The sequence below is a fragment of the Labrus bergylta genome, chromosome 2, assembly GCF_963930695.1.
Source record: "Labrus bergylta chromosome 2, fLabBer1.1, whole genome shotgun sequence".
Taxonomy (NCBI): domain Eukaryota; kingdom Metazoa; phylum Chordata; class Actinopteri; order Labriformes; family Labridae; genus Labrus; species Labrus bergylta.
The window spans coordinates 35,072,147-35,092,660 of record NC_089196.1 but is presented as its reverse complement, the minus strand read 5'-3'; the positions used below and the strand labels follow the sequence as shown (position 1 = coordinate 35,092,660).

The 20,514-nt window shown below is 41.4% G+C and overlaps 2 protein-coding genes across 2 annotated transcripts in view; one reads left to right on the top strand and one right to left on the bottom strand.

The window, feature by feature from the left end:
- The window catches only part of LOC136181096 (NACHT, LRR and PYD domains-containing protein 3-like), a 128,162-nt gene extending 114,966 nt beyond the window's left edge, over positions 1-13,196 (top strand). The window contains exons 9-13 of the mRNA XM_065961391.1: positions 4,554-4,727; positions 4,823-4,996; positions 5,819-5,986; positions 6,107-6,153; positions 11,345-13,196. Coding sequence (XP_065817463.1) covers positions 4,554-4,727; positions 4,823-4,996; positions 5,819-5,986; positions 6,107-6,153; positions 11,345-11,907 — 1,126 coding nt within the window. The 3' untranslated portion in view covers positions 11,908-13,196. The remainder of the gene's footprint in view (positions 1-4,553; positions 4,728-4,822; positions 4,997-5,818; positions 5,987-6,106; positions 6,154-11,344) is intronic.
- Positions 1-20,514, bottom strand: part of LOC136181106 (NLR family CARD domain-containing protein 3-like) — a 494,962-nt gene that overhangs the window by 403,435 nt on the left and 71,013 nt on the right. The gene's annotated exons all lie outside the window — the stretch shown is intronic.

Sequence of the window (20,514 nt, the reverse complement as noted above, 5' to 3'; positions counted from 1 at the left end):
GTTTGTAGACTGACAGTGAGGTGATGATGATGATGATGATGATGATGATGATGATGATGATGATGATGAAGGTGAACCAGGTAGATGTGATGTTAGTAGACTGACAGTGAGGTGATGATGATGATGATGATGATGAAGGTGAACCAGGTAGATGTGATGTTTGTAGACTGACAGTGAGGTGACGATGATGATGATGATGATGATGATGATGATGAAGGTGAACCAGGTAGATGTGATGTTAGTAGACTACAGTGAGGTGATGATGATGATGATGATGATGATGATGATGATGAAGGTGAACCAGGTAGATGTGATGTTAGTAGACTGACAGTGAGGTGATGATGATGATGATGATGAAGGTGAACCAGGTAGATGTGATGTTTGTAGACTGACAGTGAGGTGATGATGATGATGATGATGATGAAGGTGAACCAGGTAGATGTGATGTTTGTAGACTGACAGTGAGGTGACGATGATGATGATGATGATGATGATGATGATGAAGGTGAACCAGGTAGATGTGATGTTTGTAGACTGACAGTGAGGTGATGATGATGATGATGATGATGATGATGAAGGTGAACCAGGTAGATGTGATGTTTGTAGACTGACAGTGAGGTGATGATGATGATGATGATGATGATGATGATGATGATGATGATGAAGGTGAACCAGGTAGATGTGATGTTTGTAGACTGACAGTGAGGTGATGATGATGATGATGATGAAGGTGATCCAGGTAGATGTGATGTTTGTAGACTGACAGTGAGGTGATGATGATGATGATGATGATGATGATGATGATGATGATGATGAAGGTGAACCAGGTAGATGTGATGTTTGTAGACTGACAGTGAGGTGATGATGATGATGATGATGATGATGATGATGATGATGATGATGAAGGTGAACCAGGTAGATGTGATGTTAGTAGACTGACAGTGAGGTGATGATGATGATGATGATGATGAAGGTGAACCAGGTAGATGTGATGTTTGTAGACTGACAGTGAGGTGACGATGATGATGATGATGATGATGATGATGATGATGATGAAGGTGAACCAGGTAGATGTGATGTTTGTAGACTGACAGTGAGGTGATGATGATGATGATGATGATGATGATGATGAAGGTGAACCAGGTAGATGTGATGTTAGTAGACTGACAGTGAGGTGATGATGATGATGATGATGAAGGTGAACCAGGTAGATGTGATGTTTGTAGACTGACAGTGAGGTGATGATGATGATGATGATGATGATGATGATGATGAAGGTGAACCAGGTAGATGTGATGTTTGTAGACTGACAGTGTGGTGATGATGATGATGATGATGATGAAGGTGAACCAGGTAGATGTGATGTTTGTAGACTGACAGTGTGGTGATGATGATGATGATGATGATGATGATGATGATGATGAAGATGAAGGTGAATCAGCAGCTTCTTTGTTTTCTCCACAGCTGAAGATCTTTGACTGGATGTGACTTCAGCAGCTGAACTCCATCAGTGTTGTTGTAGTGACAGAGTGCAGCTCTCCCAGCAGGGGGCGCTCTGCTATGGATCAGTGTGAGGACACAGAGGAGGGAGTCCCTCCCTCTAAAACCTCTCTGTGTGAGGAACATGAAGCTCTGAGGTGAGGATCTCTAACTGTCCATGACTCTTCTCCATGTCACAGCTCAGCACTCACATCACTCCACCTTCATCATCATCATCATCATCATCATCATCATCATCATCAGCATCATCATCATCATCATCATCATCATCATCATCATCTTCATCATCATCATCACTGTCTCATCTGCTGCTCACAGTAACTAATAATGTTGTTTTTTTGTATCAGGATGCAGGAACAGAGACCAGACTCTTCATGGACCCAGCTGTGTGTCCATGAAGAGTGACCGGTCTATAGATCGCCCTATTAACTTTAAAGATGGACGTCCTGCTGATGGAAGGTGAGAATTAAAAATCAAGTTAATGTTATGTCTCTGTTGTTTAAAGACTCATATCTTGGCTCAGAGTTTCATTATATATATCCCGTTGTTTTCTTGTGTAATATGTCCTGTCACAGAGTTCAACAGGAGAGCTCCAACGTTCACAGAGATCAATCAGACCAGCAGAATCCAACAGACCTGGACTCCATCTTTATGGTGTGTTCAACACACTGTTAATTAATACACTACCATTACAATAATTTAATTCTAAGTTATTGTTCTGTTTAGACCAGCTGACCTTCAGACTGACAGATGAACCACATGTTGAGTTCTACCAGTTTATATTAAATAACCAGTGTCTCCTTCTGTTCCAGCACCTGGAGGAGAACATCATCACCTTTGTGAAGAACGAGCTGAAGAGAGTCCACAGGGTTCTGAGTCCAGATTACCCAGAATGCTTAGAGAGTCAGAGTGAGGATGAAGAGCAGGGGAGAAGCTGTAAAGAGGCATTTTTGAAGATCACTCTCCACTTCCTGAGGAGAATGAAGCAGGAGGAGCTAGCTGACTGTCTGCAGAGCAGTAAGAACATTTTAACAGATTTAGTATTTTAGAAAAAGGACAAAGAGGTTTAAAGTTCCAAACTCAGATAGTCATGTGATCTATATCAGAATCTGTTCATTGATTTCAGTTCTTTCTTTTTTCAGGAACAGTCGCTGCAGAGTGCCGGCGTAAACTCAAATCTAACCTGAAGGAGAAGTTCCAGTGTGTGTTTGAGGGGATTGCTAAAGCAGGAAACCCAACCCTTCTGAACCAGATCTACACAGAGCTCTACATCACAGAGGGAGGGACTGGAGAGGTCAGTGATGAACATGAGGTCAGACAGATTGAAACAGCATCCAGGAAACCACACAGACCAGAAACAACCATCAGACAAGAAGACATCTTTAAAGCCTCACCTGGAAGAGATGAACCAATCAGAAGAGTGATGACAAAGGGAGTGGCTGGCATCGGGAAAACAGTCTTAACACAGAAGTTCACTCTGGACTGGGCTGAAGACAAAGACAACCAGAACATACACTTCACATTTCCATTCACTTTCAGAGAGCTGAATGTGCTGAAAGAGAAAAAGTTCAGCTTGGTGGAACTTGTTCATCACTTCTTTCCTGAAACCAAAGAAGCAGGAATCTGCAGGTTTGAAGAGTTCCAGGTTGTGTTCATCTTTGACGGTCTGGATGAGTGTCGACTTCCTCTGGACTTTAAAAATAACGAGACCCTGACTGATGTCACAGAGTCCACCTCAGTGGATGTGCTGCTGACTAACCTCATCAGGGGGAAACTGCTTCCCTCTGCTCACCTCTGGATAACCACACGACCTGCAGCAGCCAATCAGATCCCTCCTGAGTGTGTTGACATGGTGACAGAGGTCAGAGGGTTCACTGACCCACAGAAGGAGGAGTACTTCATGAAGAGATTCAGAAATGAGGAGCAAGCCAACAGAATCATCTCCCACATCAAGACATCCAGAAGCCTCCACATCATGTGCCACATCCCAGTCTTCTGCTGGATCACTGCTACAGTTCTGGAGGATGTGCTGAAGACCAGAGAGGGAGGAGAGCTGCCCAAGACCCTGACTGAGATGTACATCCACTTCCTGGTGGTTCAGTCCAAACTGAAGAACATCAAGTATGATGGAGGAGCTGAGACAGATCCACACTGGAATAAAAAGAGCAGGAAGATGATTGAGTCTCTGGGAAAACTGGCTTTTGAGCAGCTGCAGAAAGGAAACCTGATCTTCTATGACTCAGACCTGACAGAGTGTGACATCGATATCAGAGCAGCCTCAGTGTACTCAGGAGTGTTCACACAGATCTTTAAAGAGGAGAGAGGACTGTACCAGGACAAGGTGTTCTGCTTCATCCATCTGAGTGTTCAGGAGTTTCTGGCTGCTCTTCATGTCCATCTGACCTTCATCAACTCTGGAGTCAATCTGATGTCAGAAAAACAAAAAACATCCCGGAAGTCTAAATTATTCAGAGAAAAACCTGACCCAACACATTTATATCAGAGTGCTGTGGACCAGGCCTTACAGAGTCCTAATGGACACCTGGACTTGTTCCTCCGCTTCCTCCTCGGTCTTTCTCTAGAGACCAATCAGAATCTCATACGAGGTCTGCTGACACACACAGGAAGTGGCTCAAAGACCAATCAGAAAACAGTCAAGTACATCAAGGAGAAGATCAGTGAGGATCTGTCTGCAGAGAAAAGCATCAATCTGTTCCACTGTCTGAATGAACTGAATGATCGTTCTCTAGTGGAGGAGATCCAACAGTCCCTGAGATCAGGACGTCTCTCTACAGATGAACTGTCTCCTGCTCAGTGGTCAGCTCTGGTCTTCATCTTACTGTCATCAGAAAAAGATCTGGACGTGTTTGACCTGAAGAAATACTCTGCTTCAGAGGAGGCTCTTCTGAGGCTGCTGCCTGTGATCAAAGCTTCAAACAAAGCTCTGTACGTGCTCACATAACTATCCAGTTCAAATGTAGTTCTCTTTATTCAGAAATAACAACTATAGTTTGTAATTGCTTTCATTTGTGTTCTTCTGAATTCCTCTTCAGGCTGAGTGGTTGTAACCTCTCAGAGAGAAGCTGTGAAGCTCTGTCCTCAGTCCTCAGCTCCCAGTCCTCTAGTCTGAGAGAGCTGGACCTGAGCAACAACAACCTGCAGGATTCAGAAGTGAAGCTGCTGTGTAGTGGTTTAAAGACTCTACACTGTTCACTGGAAACGCTCAGGTAAGGACTTATTCATGTGAAAGTTTACCCAATAAACTTAAATGTACTTAGTTTATTTGATATTTTGATTAACTTACCAAACATATCCTCTTCAGGCTGAGTGGTTGTAACCTCTCAGAGAGAAGCTGTGAAGCTCTGTCCTCAGTCCTCAGCTCCCAGTCCTCTAGTCTGAGAGAGCTGGACCTGAGCAACAACAACCTGCATGATTCAGGAGTGAAGCTGCTGTGTAGTGGATTAAAGAGTCCACTCTGTAGACTGGACACTCTCAGGTTAGTGTGCTGCTGATCCACATTATTCATCTAAGATCACGTTTTCTTGATGAATCATTCATTAAATTGTCCTTGGTGGTGGTTTAAAGTTTTACTTTATGTTTCCACATTAAAGCTGTAAAGCTCTGAGCTCGTTCTATAGCTCTCAGTCTTTTAGTCTGAGGAAGCTGGACTGGAATAAAGAAAGTTAAATATGAAGTTCTTTCCCCACCAACAAACAAACCATGGATAATGTTTGGAACGTAAAGAACTAAAGAATCTTTATTTCAGATGAAACAGTTCAGAACTGTTTCTACATCACTGCTGATGTCAAAGCAGTCTGTGTGTTTATCTCACGCTCTGTCTTACCTTCACTATTTGTCACCAGAGTAAATATTGATTAGTATCAGATTATGAAGTCTATTCTGTTCAGCTGCATGGTTATGACGGGATGTTACTGGTAAAACAGAGAAGAATGGACCAATGGATGTTAAGCATAGAGTGTGTGTGTGTGTGTGTGTGTGTGTGTGTTGGTGTTTATATGTGTAAGTGTGTGAGTGTGTGTGTGTGTGTGTGTGTGTGTGTTGGTGTTTATATGTGTAAGTGTGTGAGTGTGTGTCAGTGTGTGTGTGTGTGTGTGTGTGTGTGTGTGTGTGTGTGTGTGTGTGTGTGTTGGTGTTTATATGTGTAAGTGTGTGAGTGTGTGTGTGTGTGTGTGTGTGTGTGTGTGTGTGTGTGTGTGTTGGTGTTTATATGTGTAAGTGTGTGAGTGTGTGTGTGTGTGTGTGTGTTGGTGTTTATGTGTGTGTGTGTGTGTGTGTGTGTGTGTGTGTGTGTGTGTAGTCTGTCAGGTTGTCTGATCACAGAAGAAGGTTGTGCGTCTCTGGCCTCAGCTCTAAGCTCCTCCCCCCTGAGACATCTGGACCTGAGCTACAATCATCCAGGAGAACGAGGAGAGAAGCTGCTGTCTGCTGGACTGGAGGATCCACACTGCAGACTGGAGACACTGAGGTACAGACAGACACACAGAAGCTGTCTCACTGTTTCTGAATGATGAACTCTGCTTCTTGTCTGATGCTGGATTTAAATGAAGATGTATGAAATAGATTCTGATCTGGTTTCTTCCTCCAGGTTGGACCATAGTGGACTGCACAGACTGGATCCTGGTCTGAGGAAGTGTGAGTGTGTTTTCATTTCTCTTCATCAGAACACAGCAGCACATGTTGGAGTGTAGAAGAGTAAATGCTCTTGAACAATCAGACAGAGACTATGGCTTGTGAATAGAGGATTTGTTTATTTCTCTCTGAGAAGTAAATAACAATAACTTAGATTTATATAGCGCCTTTCATGAAACCCAAGGATGCTTTACAAAGTGTGTGTGTGTGTGTGTGTGTGTGTGTGTGTGTGTGTGTGTGTGTGTGTGGGGGGGGGGCGTAATTGGAGACAACAAGAGAGGAATAGAAAAACACAAACAGAGAAGAGAAAGGATAGAAACACTAGACAAACAAATGAAGGAGAAAGGGAGTGGGTGATCAGCTGAGGGGAGTGTTAGATGAGGCTGAATGCTTTGGTGAACAGATGGTGTTTGAGGAGGTTTTTAAAAATGACCAGGGGTCTCGTTTATAAAAGAGTGCGTAAAATTCATACTAAAAATGTACGTGTGCCAAAAACCCAGAAATGGCGTGCGCACAAAATGATTCAGAGTTATAAAACCGTTCGTACGCACACCTGCACGCAATGTTCCCTTTATAAATCACCATCCACCTGGAAATGTGCGCATGTAGATTAGTCCCATGTTCCGCCCTCTACACGCCCACATTCAACCATAAACGGTCAATGCAAAGCAGCTCGTGAATGAAAATGCATCCAAACGAGGGGGCAGATCAAAGGTTTCCAGCGTTGGATCACGAAAACTGAAGTTTAGACAAAGAAACGAAACTTTCTGACCCAGAAACAAACTTGTGAATGAAGTGAAGGATAAAATGGACATATCGGTAGTTTGCTGCAGCAGGAGGATCACGAACTGAAGAAAATTCAGAGAATGACACCACGTCGCTGCTGCATTCACGCTGTCCTATGTGCCAAAACATCCATCGTTCATCATTACGCACGAGTATATCTGCAATGTTTACATGTTTACAGGACCCACACTGATTTCTTCATATAGTGGCAGAGAGGACACGTCAGTCAGCATTCTCCCTCACTCTATCATATTGTTAATCAAAGGTTTGATCAACCAACAAAAACTTTGAATTGTTGGCCACATATTTTCGTGGGCATCTCCGTCTGCACTGTGACTAATTATGAGCAAATATATGGCTTAATGATCGTGTCAGAGATGCCCCGACTTAATGTCCACACTTGAATTATTTACAGAATAAATACATGCAGCTGATGAAGATGTGCTGAGTATGGAGGAGGTGAAATGTGTGAAGCCATCGCCATGTCTCTGTGCACTCTTTATTAAAACTAAAAATCACAATTGATGATAAATGCAAGATATTGAAATATATGAATGAAAACTGGAGGCTCTATGGTCTTTGTGTTAGTCTAATGTTTAACTCTACATCAGTGATTACATTAGTGTACAAGTCCGGTCCTCTGAGGTCCGTCCGGGATAATGAAGGCGAGACGGCGCTGATGCAATATGTATGTGGGAGACTTTTATTTTTTATTTTAATTTGATGTTTATATATTGTCATAATGAAAGTTACTTATTGGAAACGGCTCACTACATGCGCGATTATAGCCTAAATAAAACCATCGGTTTGAATGATTGTGATGACGTGGATCTGTCAGTAAAGTTTGATATTTAGTGAAATAGGTTTGCTTTGTTGTTAAGGGAGCGAGCATTCTGCAGCATAAATGAGGCGGTGGTGTATTCTGAAGCAGAGGGGGAGAGAGGAGTGGTTCTGTCAACACACACAACAACAGGTATCAGGTTTCTGCTGTGCACGTGTGATTTGTTGTGATGATGGCGCCGGTCAGACACTACAGTGGGGATAGCATGGTCAGTGTAAACAAACTTGCATCGGGCAGCCCTATGCACGTAGTGAGGACGGTGCAGGAGTCCGAAAGATTTAATGGAAGCAAGGTTGTCCGGAGAGAAGTGGCAGGCGAGATTCTGGAGTTGCAGAGCGGAGTATGTTAGTAGTACCATGTCCGCAGCAGGGAGAGCAGCTGCTAGCCGCAGGCTGAAAGCCGCAAGCTACCGGGCGCCAGCCGGGGTCAGGAAAACCGCAGGAATGAGAGCCAAACCAGGATAAGGAAAGGACCAATTTTGTGGCAGACGGGGGACCCGTCTGGACACAATCTGAGCAGGAGAGCAGCAGCCGGCAGTCTGGTTGTCAGGCAGGCCTCTTCACCGCCAGCAGCCGAGCCAGAGTAGGGGGGAAGCGGCAGCCAGCGGTAGCCAACAGGTGGCGCAGGGCGACGGGTCCAAGCCAGGTAGGGAGCCGACGTGGCCGACGAAGAAGGACGGTCCACCAATAAGGCAGGCGAGGGTCCAGTGATCACAGACTGGTGAGGATATCCTGATAGCTGTGCGAGAAGCTAACAGCTGATCGGCGGCTAGCGCTAACAGCTGATCGTCATAGATGGTGAGTAGCTGTCAGTTTACACAAACTGAAAGCAGCAGCAAAGTCGATCTGTTTGCAGACTGTTAGTAGAGGATAAGTAGGAGGGAGAAGCATAGATAGCACAAAAGAAACGTCATTTTTGTCACGGATCGTGAAGCGGCGACATACACGCCAGCGTCCTCGCTCAACCGGAACTTTTATAACATCCCAATCATCCTTTTATGGGCAATCAACACACTGAGCAATTACAACATGTGTGCTATATGAAGACCATTTCCTAGAAGTTTCCTGGACAGACAACTGGTCTCTTAACAGGAAAGAGAGTGTGTGTGTGTGTGTGTGTGTGTGTGTGTGTGTGTGTGTGTGTGTGTGTGTGTGTGTGTGTGTGTGTGTGTGTGTGTGTCTTGTGTATCAGAACATGATCTTATGACTTGGCTAAATTCAGAGGTTAGATAACTTTTGGTTTGTGCCTGCTGCTGTCCAGATTGTGTTTCTGTTATGATTAAACCTTTCAAACTACAACAGGATGAGGGCTGGAAGTAACACAAAGTGATGATAAAAGTGAGGGTGATGGAAACTCATGAGAGTTTAAATATGAAATCAAAAATGTAAACTGAAATAAAAGTGATAATCCAGTGAATAGAAAATCACCATTCATCACATCCAACAGAAATGTATATTTTACAACCTGCAGTTTTTGTGACATTTCACATTTTGATGTTGGCTGCTGGCCGGCTGCTCGTAGTCGAGCTCGTGGAGCTCATCAACTTTAAAAACAACAGAAATCATTTTTGATTTGACGTTCATTTTCATAAACATGTAAATATGCAGAGTCTCCAACATCAAGTTCTCTCCTCAAAAACATCCAGACGTGAATTCAGTGATGAAATAGAAACAGAATATCTTTAGAGACATAAGCTAGCTCTCCTCCTCGTCTTCTGGCTGTGCAGACAGTAAGGCACACAGCAAAGTCCACGATCACCATAGCACAGGCCAGCAGGAACATCCAACAACAATACACAAGTCAGCTGCAGGCCACCAGGTGGCCAGGTGAGGTCGGGACGGCGTGGCCTACACCTTAGACAAGCAGAGAAAAACTCACAAGGACTGAGTTATCATCTGTTTCTTCAGATTTTGATCTGTTCATCCAGTCCAGTTAAATTTCAATTAAAACAAAAACATGTATGTTGTAGAGCCTAGATTGATGGAAAAGAAATGGTCTCCATGACTTCAGAAACACAGTTTAAAAGTAGTTAGACAGGACAAAGGGACGTGGCACACTCCTGCTGCCATCACATTGTGTGTGACAGTGAAAGTGGAAATGAGGCTCCTGTTTGTGCTGAATGTGACCTCTGAGGACAGAACAGTTGGAGACAGCAGATGGTTCATAGATTCTTTGTGCTGCACTTTGATTAGTCAGACTTTATTCACTGCATGTGTTTGTTGATTTGGATCTCCATTCTTCCTGGCTGCCATGGTAACTCCATTTGAACTTGATTAGAAGTGGATTATTACATTTCAGTGCTGTCAAACATCATTCAGTGCTGAATATGAACTGTAAGTTTGATTGGCTCTCAGTAAGTAGGGGTGTAACGGTACACAAACATTTCAGTTCAGTACAGTTCTCAGTTTTGAAGCTTTGGTTTGGTACATTTTCACTACAGTAAAGGGACCTGATGCAACGCTTTTTTTTTCTTCATAGGAACATTTATAATATCCCTTTTACACATTGGACTAAGTGCAGCATCGACAGTTCAGATTTGTACACCTGCTCAGGTTACTTTTTAATAACATTTTAAATTAAACATTGTAAAAAAAACATAAAATAAACTTATGTTGCTTCCTTCAACCAAAAGAGTCTCCAATAAATAAAAGATATGAATGAAATAAAGTATTTTAGAATGAAATGAAGTCATTAATATAGCCTATATATAAAAATATTTCTTTTAAATTACACTTCCACCTTTTAGTTTATGAAGGCAACACTTTTTTGAATGCTCTTTGAGCACATAATAAACCTAATCACATCTGGGACAGTGTAGTTTCAGAACTATTAATATTTCCCTCTGTCGATATAAGAACTTCAATGGCATTTTTTATGGCTTTGGCCCGTTTAGAATTACTAGCAAAAGGCTGTCTGTTTTTTCCTAGTTGCAGTGATGTTTACGTTCACGTGGTGCCTTTTCAAGTGCTTTAATAAGTTGGACGTGTTGCCTGTGACGTACCCGATGTCCGCTGAACAACAACGGCACACTACTCTCGTCTTGTCAACGTCTCTTTGTCCATTATTGTGGGAATGGGGAGGGAGGTGTTCATTCTATCATGCTGCAGGTTATTCTCCCACACAGACGCGTCTCCCCCTCCCCTTTTGCTCTTAGTTTGAGCGGGATCATCGCTGAAAATGAAAACAAAACTTAAGAGTAAGTCTGTAAAAAGAACTCCATCCCGGTTATATGAAACTGTCCAGACCAACAGGACTCGAGGAACTACTAATCTGCACAGTTTGCACAGTTTATGTTTGAACTTTTTTACAAGTTACTAACTAAAAGCTGTGTCCCATACCAGCAGCCACAGCCTTCCTCCACCCTGAGGTGTGCTTCTGCTTTGTGGTCCGTGTGGGAACACAGATTAAATCACTTTTGTTCCGCGCGTACTCGGATCAGTCCTGTACCGAAACGGTCCGGTCTGAGTACGTGTACCTTTACACCCCTATCAGTAAGTGTCAGTAAAGTTGTTGATGAATGAACAGATGATAACCTGCAGCTGTGTTGTGTCTCGTTCTCTCCATCAGACGCCTGTGAGCTGGAACTGGACACAAACACAGTGGACAGAAAACTGAAACTGTCTGACAACAACAGGAAGGTGACACGTGTGGAGGAGCTTCAGTCATATCCTGATCATCCAGACAGATTTGATAACTGGTGTTCTCAGCTGCTGTGTAGGACTGGTCTGACTGGTCGCTGTTACTGGGAGGTCGAGTGGAGAGGAAAGGTTCATGTATCAGTGAGTTACAGAGGAATCAGAAGGGGAGGAGACAGAGCTGAATGTTTGTTTGGATTTAATGATCAGTCCTGGAGTCTGATCTGCTCTGATGAAGGTTACTCTGTCAGTCACAATAACGGAGTAACAAATATCTCCTCCTCTTCCTCCTTCTCCTCCTCCTCCTCCTCTGTCTCTAACAGAGTAGCAGTGTATGTGGACTGTCCTGCTGGCTCTCTGTCCTTCTACAGAGTCTCCTCTGACACACTGATCCACCTCCACACCTTCAACACCACATTCACTGAACCTCTCTATCCTGGGTTTGGGTTCTGGTTTCCTGGTTCTTCAGTGTCTCTGTGTCGTCTGTCGGTCTGAGAAACACTGCTGACTGAAGATCAGCTGACTCTGTTCACTCTGTCCAGCTGGTCTGTTTCATGGTTGGGGGGTGTGATAATGGGGGGTGGGGGTGGTAATGGGGGTTAAATGTTCTACATTACAGAAAAACAATGGACCCCCTTCTTTAATGTCTGTATTGTTCTGATCTCACCAATAAAAAACAAGTGACAATTAAACAATTAAAGTCCTCCTCCTGCTGTCTTGATATTGGCAGCAGGAGGAGGAGTCATGGCTCCAGATCTGTTACAAATGGTAAACTTGTCTCTCAGGTGTCTTCCCACAGGCCCTGAAAACAGCAGTCATCAAGCCACTACTAGAAAAGAACAATCTAGACAATAATGAATAATTACAGGCCTATATCAAATCTTCCTCTGTGAGGTCAAATGATAGACAAAGCTGTGTTTCAGAAGTTAAATAACTTCTTGATATTGAACAACTGTTTGGATGTCTTCCAGTCAGGTTTTGGACCAAACCGCAGCACTGAGACAGCTCTGGTTGAAGTGTTTCATGACATCTGTTTAAACACAGACAGAACCTCAGTCTAAGTTCTTCTTGGGTAACACTTTATATGAAGGTCCTTGAAATAAGCTGTTATTACCATCAAATCTGCTGTATAAGACACACTTTAAACCCTCAGGCATCAGTTTAATTTACTGCCCTCTTAAGTCATTTTCCATATAACAAATGTTGGGTGGCTGGGGGATTTTTTTAAAATTTGGTATTGGATAAGTCAAAGGATAGACAAAATATTGACTTTGATGCATTATTAGTTTTTATGTAGCATCAGATTTAAAATGTACTACCCTCTCGAGTCATTAAGGACAAAAATGTTCACTTCCAAAATCTGCTATAAAAATAGTACAGATTATTTTTTTTCTGCTTTTTTAGGTTAAATCTTTTGATCAACTTCAGTCCTGATCAAAACGATCAAATATTACTTTATTGGTATTATTCAACAGTCTAGCAAGCCAAATTGCTGATACTGCTTGATTTACTTTTATTTTTGGTACTTTCTCTCTGGATGTATATAGTTTTATTACGGCTCCCTTGAGTAGTCACAAAAAAATAAAAACAAGTCCACAGAGGCTAGCTTATGTAGATATAAGGTTTAAACTGTAATCTAAGAAATCAGAAGAATGTTGTACGCTGTATATGTACTTATGTCTTGATTATTTGTAATTGTAATGACAATGTACTATGGCACATCAACAAGAAAATTAAAAAATATATGTATATATATAAATAAAATAAGACATACTGCAAGAAGCTTATTGGATGTGATTCTCAAGCCATTTGAAAAATGGTCCAAGAAACTCACAAAATGAAGAGAGCTAAATCAGTCAGACAGTTTCTCCTCAGGGATGATGTCAGCAGAACGACTACAGGCAAGAGGGACACAATAACTAAAGAGACAGAGGAGTCTACTGTCTGATACTTTACTTACTCTCTACAAGTAATATGTGTCAGAGCACCAACACATTTCCTATGCCTTCCTCTGTGGTCAGAGACCATTTTGGGTTGTTCCACCAAAAGAGAGAGACGTGCCAATGTAAGACACGTGAAATTTGTAGTTCATGGCAAATATAATCTACAAGCTGGGTATTGTAAACTGAAGAAGCATAGAAGAAATGTCTGACAGCACTGTCTGCAGCAGCCCAAAGGCATGTGTCTGTATATCCCTTGAACAGGTCTTCATGTAAGGTGGTGACCCTGCCCCAGGGATGTCAGGAGAAGGTGGAAATCTCAAAGTGGAGAGACTAAAGTGAGTACAATCATCGTTAAAAAAGATGCTCCAATGCCAGAGGATGAGCATGTGGTACAATTCCAAAACAGGCTTTTTAACTTCAAGAGGCACCTTTTGAATATTCCTGAACCTCACTGCTAAAGATGCCCTGATCCACACAGATTTCAGTGAAAGTTGTTCTTGTAAATACTACAATGAAATCCAGTCAGTCCACATTTGGAGAGTCACATCAGCAGGTGACCCTCCACACAGGTGTGCTTTATCTGGCCCTTCTGCACCATCTCCCCCAGGAGAAGGCACGACCCACCTCCAATATGGGCTCATTTGGACCCCATTCTTCAGAACACAAATCACAGTGACAGAGGCTGCTGAAGCCAGGCGAGTTAAATAAATAAGCATGGGTAGAGCCTGTCTGATTGTGATACAAACGGTGTGTGTGTATTAATGAAAATAGATCAGATGAAGAGTGTGAGAGAGAGAGAGAGAGAGAGAGAGAGACGTCACTGAGTGAGGTAGAGGAATATGTAACTTCACAAAGCTAATGGCTCTGCTCAGGTTAAAAATCTAAGCATCACTTAATCACAACAAACACTTGGTAAGAAAATACATTTAATAATAAAAAAGTCTAAATAAAATTTTACATAGAAAAATAGCAACTAGTTTTGCAATTTTCGCTTGTTGCCGCAATTTTATTGCAAAATAGCGTCTAACAACAACATGCATTGCAACTTTTTTTGAAAAGCTGCCGTGAAATCAGTCGTTTTTGGCCGCAACAATCCCCCAAAATCCTGGAAAAAAAACAATGTTTTTCAGAAAGAAAAGAATTGGGAGCGATGTCAAATTAAAACTGTATAATCAAGAAGTGGAGAGAGTAAGACACGTTAAGTTTTTAGGGTTCTGGTTTGATGAGAGGATTACATGGGCTGCATGTTCAGGAAGTTTGAAATGTTGTGAGTGGGTTTAGTTGGAAGTGAGTGGGGGGCAGACTGCTGTGAAAGCATACAGGATGAATAAGATCAGTATTAGATTATGGTTGTATTGTATATGGATCAGCAGCAAGCACAACTCTTAAAAAACTAGATACTATCCAATATCAGGAATTAAGACTGTGTACAGGTGCTTTTAAAACAACACCAACACTGAGATCAGTCATTTGTTCAGATTCAAGTTCATCACTCATCAGTTTACAGTCATTCAGACAGCAGACATTTAGACAACAAACACTATACAGAAGTCAAATCATGTTTTTATTGGTACCTGCACACAAAGGCTTCAAAGGAAATGAATTAGCAGACAAGGTGGCAAAGGAGGCTACAAAAAATACTCAAATGGATTTGATAGTTAGCATTAGTGGAACAGAAGTGAAGAGCATTATTAAACAGAGACTGAAGGAAAAGGTGGCAAGACTCAGATTTGGATCCAATAACACATTGTTCAAAACAGGAAAACACAAATATGACTACTGTGGACAAGAGGAGACAGTGGAACATGTTGTTGGACACTGTCAGAAATAAAGTTTCAAAAGAAGACAGATGATTGAGAACCTGAAAGAAATTAAAGTCTTTATATGTGATTTTTTAATCCAGCAGATGTCGCCCTTGAGCACCAGCATGAAACCAAAACAACCCGCGCTGCATTGTTGTGTTAGCATGCTAATGCTAGTGATCTTTATTATGCTGGTATCTTCACACTGCATGTAAATTTACCTGAAATGAGCGTGATCTAGAAACACAGTTAAGCAGTGAGTACAGTATGTTATTCTTCTTTTCTCTAGTCCCTCAATTAAACAACTTTTATACACGAGGGGAGGAGTCAGCCGGCCATCCCGGCGATGTAAACAAAGTGAAGATAGGACTCTGAAAACTCTGAAAACATCACAGACAGTGGGACTCGGGTGTTACACCCATTGTAGACAGTCATGACTCACAGAGTTATTTTCAGAGGATATACTTGATTTATATTATATTTAAGTGTAAAAAATCACATATAAAGACTTTAAAGTATATTTGGATTTAATAGATATCTTACAAAATAACTTAGAAAATGAAGCTGTAGGACAAACTCAGTTGGTTGACAAGATATAATAGATTTTTATCTGGTTATTATTATTTACAGAAAATAGTACATAATAGATATTTTGATCCACACTCCTGACCAGTAGGTGGCAGAAAAGCACCAGTTTGTTGTTTGCCAACCAACATAAAACCAAGAAGAAGAAGAAATGGAGTGAGTAGATTTATTTCAGAGCACTGCAGAGCAACCTTTTTAAAGTATAATTTTTGACACACTTTGAGAAGAAGACTTGAGGTAACTCAGTCTCCTGTTGCATTGTACTGAGACAAACTGAACAACATGTCTGCTAAATCATCCAAAGGAAGAAAAACATGTCTTTTAACCACGAGGCCTTCAACTCGTACTCTGACCGCGGCCTCCACTGAAAAACCTCCCCGGGGAGAAGCAGCCTCAGCTGCAGCCGCATCTACGACGGACACGGAGACTTTTCAAAGTGAGCTTCTGTCCTCCCTGCTCAAAGATTTGATAGAGACTCTGAAGATTGAGGTCCGGGCTGTGTTGGAGAGTGAAATGGCAGTCATTAGAGCCGACATTACTGCAGCCAGGTCCGAGCTAAAGGAATACAGAGAGTCCATTACATCCTCTCTGTCTACGTTGAGTGTCACGGTAAAAGGTATGAAGGAAAGCCTGTCTGCATGCACTGATGACGTTTAACCTTTACAGAAAGAAGTACAGCGACTCACTGCAACAGCTGATACTCTGATATTCATCATCCTCTCTGTCTGTATTTCTCTTCATCCTCTCTGTCTCTGTATTTCTCTTCTTCCTCTCTGTCTGTATTTCTCTTCTTCCTCTCTGTCTGTATTTCTCTTCATCCTCTCTGTCTGTATTTCTCTTCTTCCTCTCTGTCTGTATTTCTCTTCTTCCTCTCTGTCTGTATTTCTCTTCTTCCTCTCTGTCTGTATTTCTCTTCTTCCTCTCTGTCTGTATTTATCTTCATCCTCTCTGTCTGTATTTCTCTTCATCCTCTCTGTCTGTATTTCTCTTCTTCCTCTCTGTCTGTATTTCTCTTCATCCTCTCTGTCTGTATTTCTCTTCTTCCTCTCTGTCTGTATTTCTCTTCTTCCTCTCTGTCTGTATTTCTCTTCTTCCTCTCTGTCTGTATTTCTCTTCTTCCTCTCTGTCTGTATTTATCTTCATCCTCTCTGTCTGTATTTCTCTTCATCCTCTCTGTCTGTATTTCTCTTCTTCCTCTCTGTCTGTATTTATCTTCTTCCTCTCTGTCTGTATTTCTCTTCATCCTCTCTGTCTGTATTTCTCTTCTTCCTCTCTGTCTCTGTATTTCTCTTCATCCTCTCTGTCTGTATTTTTCTTCATCCTCTCTGTCTGTATTTCTCTTCTTCCTCTCTGTCTGTATTTCTCTTCATCCTCTCTGTCTGTATTTCTCTTCTTCCTCTCTGTCTGTATTTCTCTTCATCTCCTTTGTCTCCTGTGTGTGTTTCTTTATTTCATCTCCACTTGTAGGAATCTGTAATCTTGTGTTCATGACGTCACAGGACTTCGGGGCCTGGTTGCCTACTGTTGTAAATAAAAGTTCTAACTTTTGGCAGCTTGGACATCAACCTCTCTTTTTCCTCCCTCTACATCCTTTTTTCTGCTCTGCTAGATAAGCTTCACTTCATACTGGCTTGTTCATTAGTTTCTGTCTTCTATCTCTGTCGCTCTAGTCTCTTTTTTCACTCTCTGTGATGCCGTGTCAATCATTTCTTTAAAGGGATACTTCACCTGTTGAACCTGTATTGACATTGGGTCATATATGTAGAAATGTGAAATACATTTTGAAGTTTGTGCCTTCTTGACCGAGAAAGAAGAATTGCTCGACTTCCCGACTTGACGTCATCACATAGGGGGAAAATATGTTTAGTTAATGTTAACATACTTTTTATTAATTCACGTATTGACCATCAACTTTTTGCTCAAATATAACTGTAACAGGAACATTTCACTGATCTTCTTTGGAGCATCAACGCAACTGAACTGAAATCATGTCGAAAGAACGACTTCCTAACTCGGAAACTTGGAGCACCCGAGCAGCACCTGAATGCACCATAAGACCTGAGGGTCATGATGGAATAGTTCATGTAGTGCAGCTGGAGGGGGGAGGGGCCCTGAGATATGATTTATAGATGAACATTCTTCTGATAAGAACTTTTTGCGTATGGGTTTTTAGAAAAACATAATAACTTACCACAAAGTTTAAAAAATAAAAATAATTTTAAACAAGATTGTTTGGTAGGTAGGACAGAATCAGAAACCAAAGAGAGAGAGTGGGGAATGACTTGTGGGAAAGGAGCCACAGGTCGGATTTGAACCCGGGCTGCCCGCTCTCCAGGACTAAGCCCCAACACATTAAAGAAGAACATGAGGAACTGTGGAGCAGTCAGGAGGAAGAACAGCTTCAAGAACTGGAGGAGGCTGATACCACCAAGTTCCCCTTCACTCCTGTCTCTGTGAAGAGTGAAGATGGTGAAGAGAAACCTCAGTCCTCACAGCTTCATCAGAGACAAACTGAACAGATGGAAACAGGAGTTGATGGAGAGGACTGTGGAGGAGCAGAACCAGAGTGGTACTCAGATCCAGAGAGACGTTTACAACCAGTGACTGAGGTCAAGACTGATGACAGTCATGATTGGCAAGAGACAAGAGAAGATCTTTCAGAATTAAACTTCAAAAATAAGAAACTACAGACTGGTAAGAAACCACATAGGTGCTCGGAGTGCGGTAAAATATTTAACGCAAAAGGAAATTTGACCAGACACATGATGATTCACACTGGAGAAAAACCCTTCAGCTGCTCTCAATGTGAGAAAATATTTAACCTTGAAGGCCAGTCTGACATATCACATGGCAATTCACAGAGAGAAATCCTTTAGATGCTCTGAGTGTGGTCAAACATTTTACCGACAAAGAGATCTGACTATACACATGATTCTGCATACGGGAGAAAAACCCTTCAGCTGCTCTCAGTGTGGAAAACAATTTAGACAAAAGGGGGGTCTGAAGTCCAACATGTTAGTTCACACAGGAGAGAAAGCCTTCAGCTGCTCTGTTTGCAGTAAAAGTTTTACCCAAAGAGGAAATCTGACCATGTTGTGCCCTGAAAAAGGGTAAAATGAATAAATGGACTCAAGACACGATGCTTCCTCTGTCAGCGTCATGCAGAATGATTTAATTTATCTTTTTCAAAATGATCCACATAGTCACAATGGTGCTTTCTTTTAACATTTCTTTTCACAGGCAAATATGAAACATAACAGGTAAGTACAATGAAATAAAATTATCAACTGTGTTGAAAATACAAACAAAAATATCCTGTTTATCACTTTGCTTCATATTTCTTTCTTTAATTTCTCATTCTTCTGTTGAACAATTTCTTCCTAACAAAAAAATATATATATGCTCACTGACACGATTAAACATGAATATTCTCAACCATGACTATTCTTATAAACACTTTCAGATTCTTAATAATCTTAATATGCACACACATCCAGACCTACACACACACTCATGCCAACACTGACCTCGTGTGGTGACGTGTGCACGACATACAACACGGAGCTAACCTAGCTTAGTGTCTCACTGAACTTCCATCAAATGTAAATACAACGTTTTAAACATCAACCTTTCTGTAAGTTCCTAACAATAAACACGAAAACATCCCTAGAAACATCCTTTGTAGATAAACACAGATATATATTATCTTTTTACCTGAAAAAGGGTAAAATGAATAAATGGACTCAAGACACGATGCTTCCTCTGTCAGCGTCATGCAGAATGAGGCATCGCGGCTGAGAGCTCCCCCTTCCGGCCTCGGCAGGCATAACTAATCAATCACATGCATTATCTCTTGATAGACATTTCAGGTAGATGACAGATTCATAAATCTTGGCAGACATATCTGTCTATTTCAAAGGTTTTGAACAAAAAAATAATCTTTAAAGTGTTTTAAATCCTTCAGACTGAATCTGTTTTAACACTGATATCTTTTACAAATTATTAAACTTAAATTAACTTCTACAATTGTTTTATGACATTTTTTACAAAAATTGGCTGTTTTATGTCACTAAAATCATATTTATTTCTCAATGAATTTATTTATAACTTATAACTCAAATAAATTACACCTATCACAACCACACTTGTTAGTCCACACAGGAGAGAAACCCTTCAGATGCTCTTTTTGCAGTAAAGGTTTTTCCCAAAGAGGAAATCTGACCAGACACATGTTAGTTCACACTGGAGAGAAATGCTAAACCTCAGACTGACATATGAACCAGTAAGTTGGGAGCAGCTATGACGTTTGAATTGAAAGGGTTTATATGAAACAGTTACAGTGTAAGGATCCTTCTTCTCTCCTGATATCTTCTCTTCTTTCTGTCACTCTGTTTCCTTGGAGTGTTGGGTAGCACAAGTTCTTCAGACAGCTCATGTGTAACCTTGTAATAAATAAACTGATGTAGAGTGAGAAAGACTTTCATCTACTTGTGTTATTTTGTGTCGAGTGTCTAAAGTGTCTTTGGTAAAGAAAAGGAGTTCAGCAGATCCTGATGCAGAGCGACCACAGTCAGGTCAGGTCGATGTCGATTTCACTGAAAACCTGTAAGCCTTAATAAGAATCCTGCAGCCAGAATACAAAATAAAGAAAATCACAAACTGAATGATAACACCTGTAGATGTCATCTGGCATTCTGGATTTACTCAACATATTGTTAGAAGAAACGATAGAGATGCATTATAGCCTTCAGTGTGTGTAACTAAATGGTATA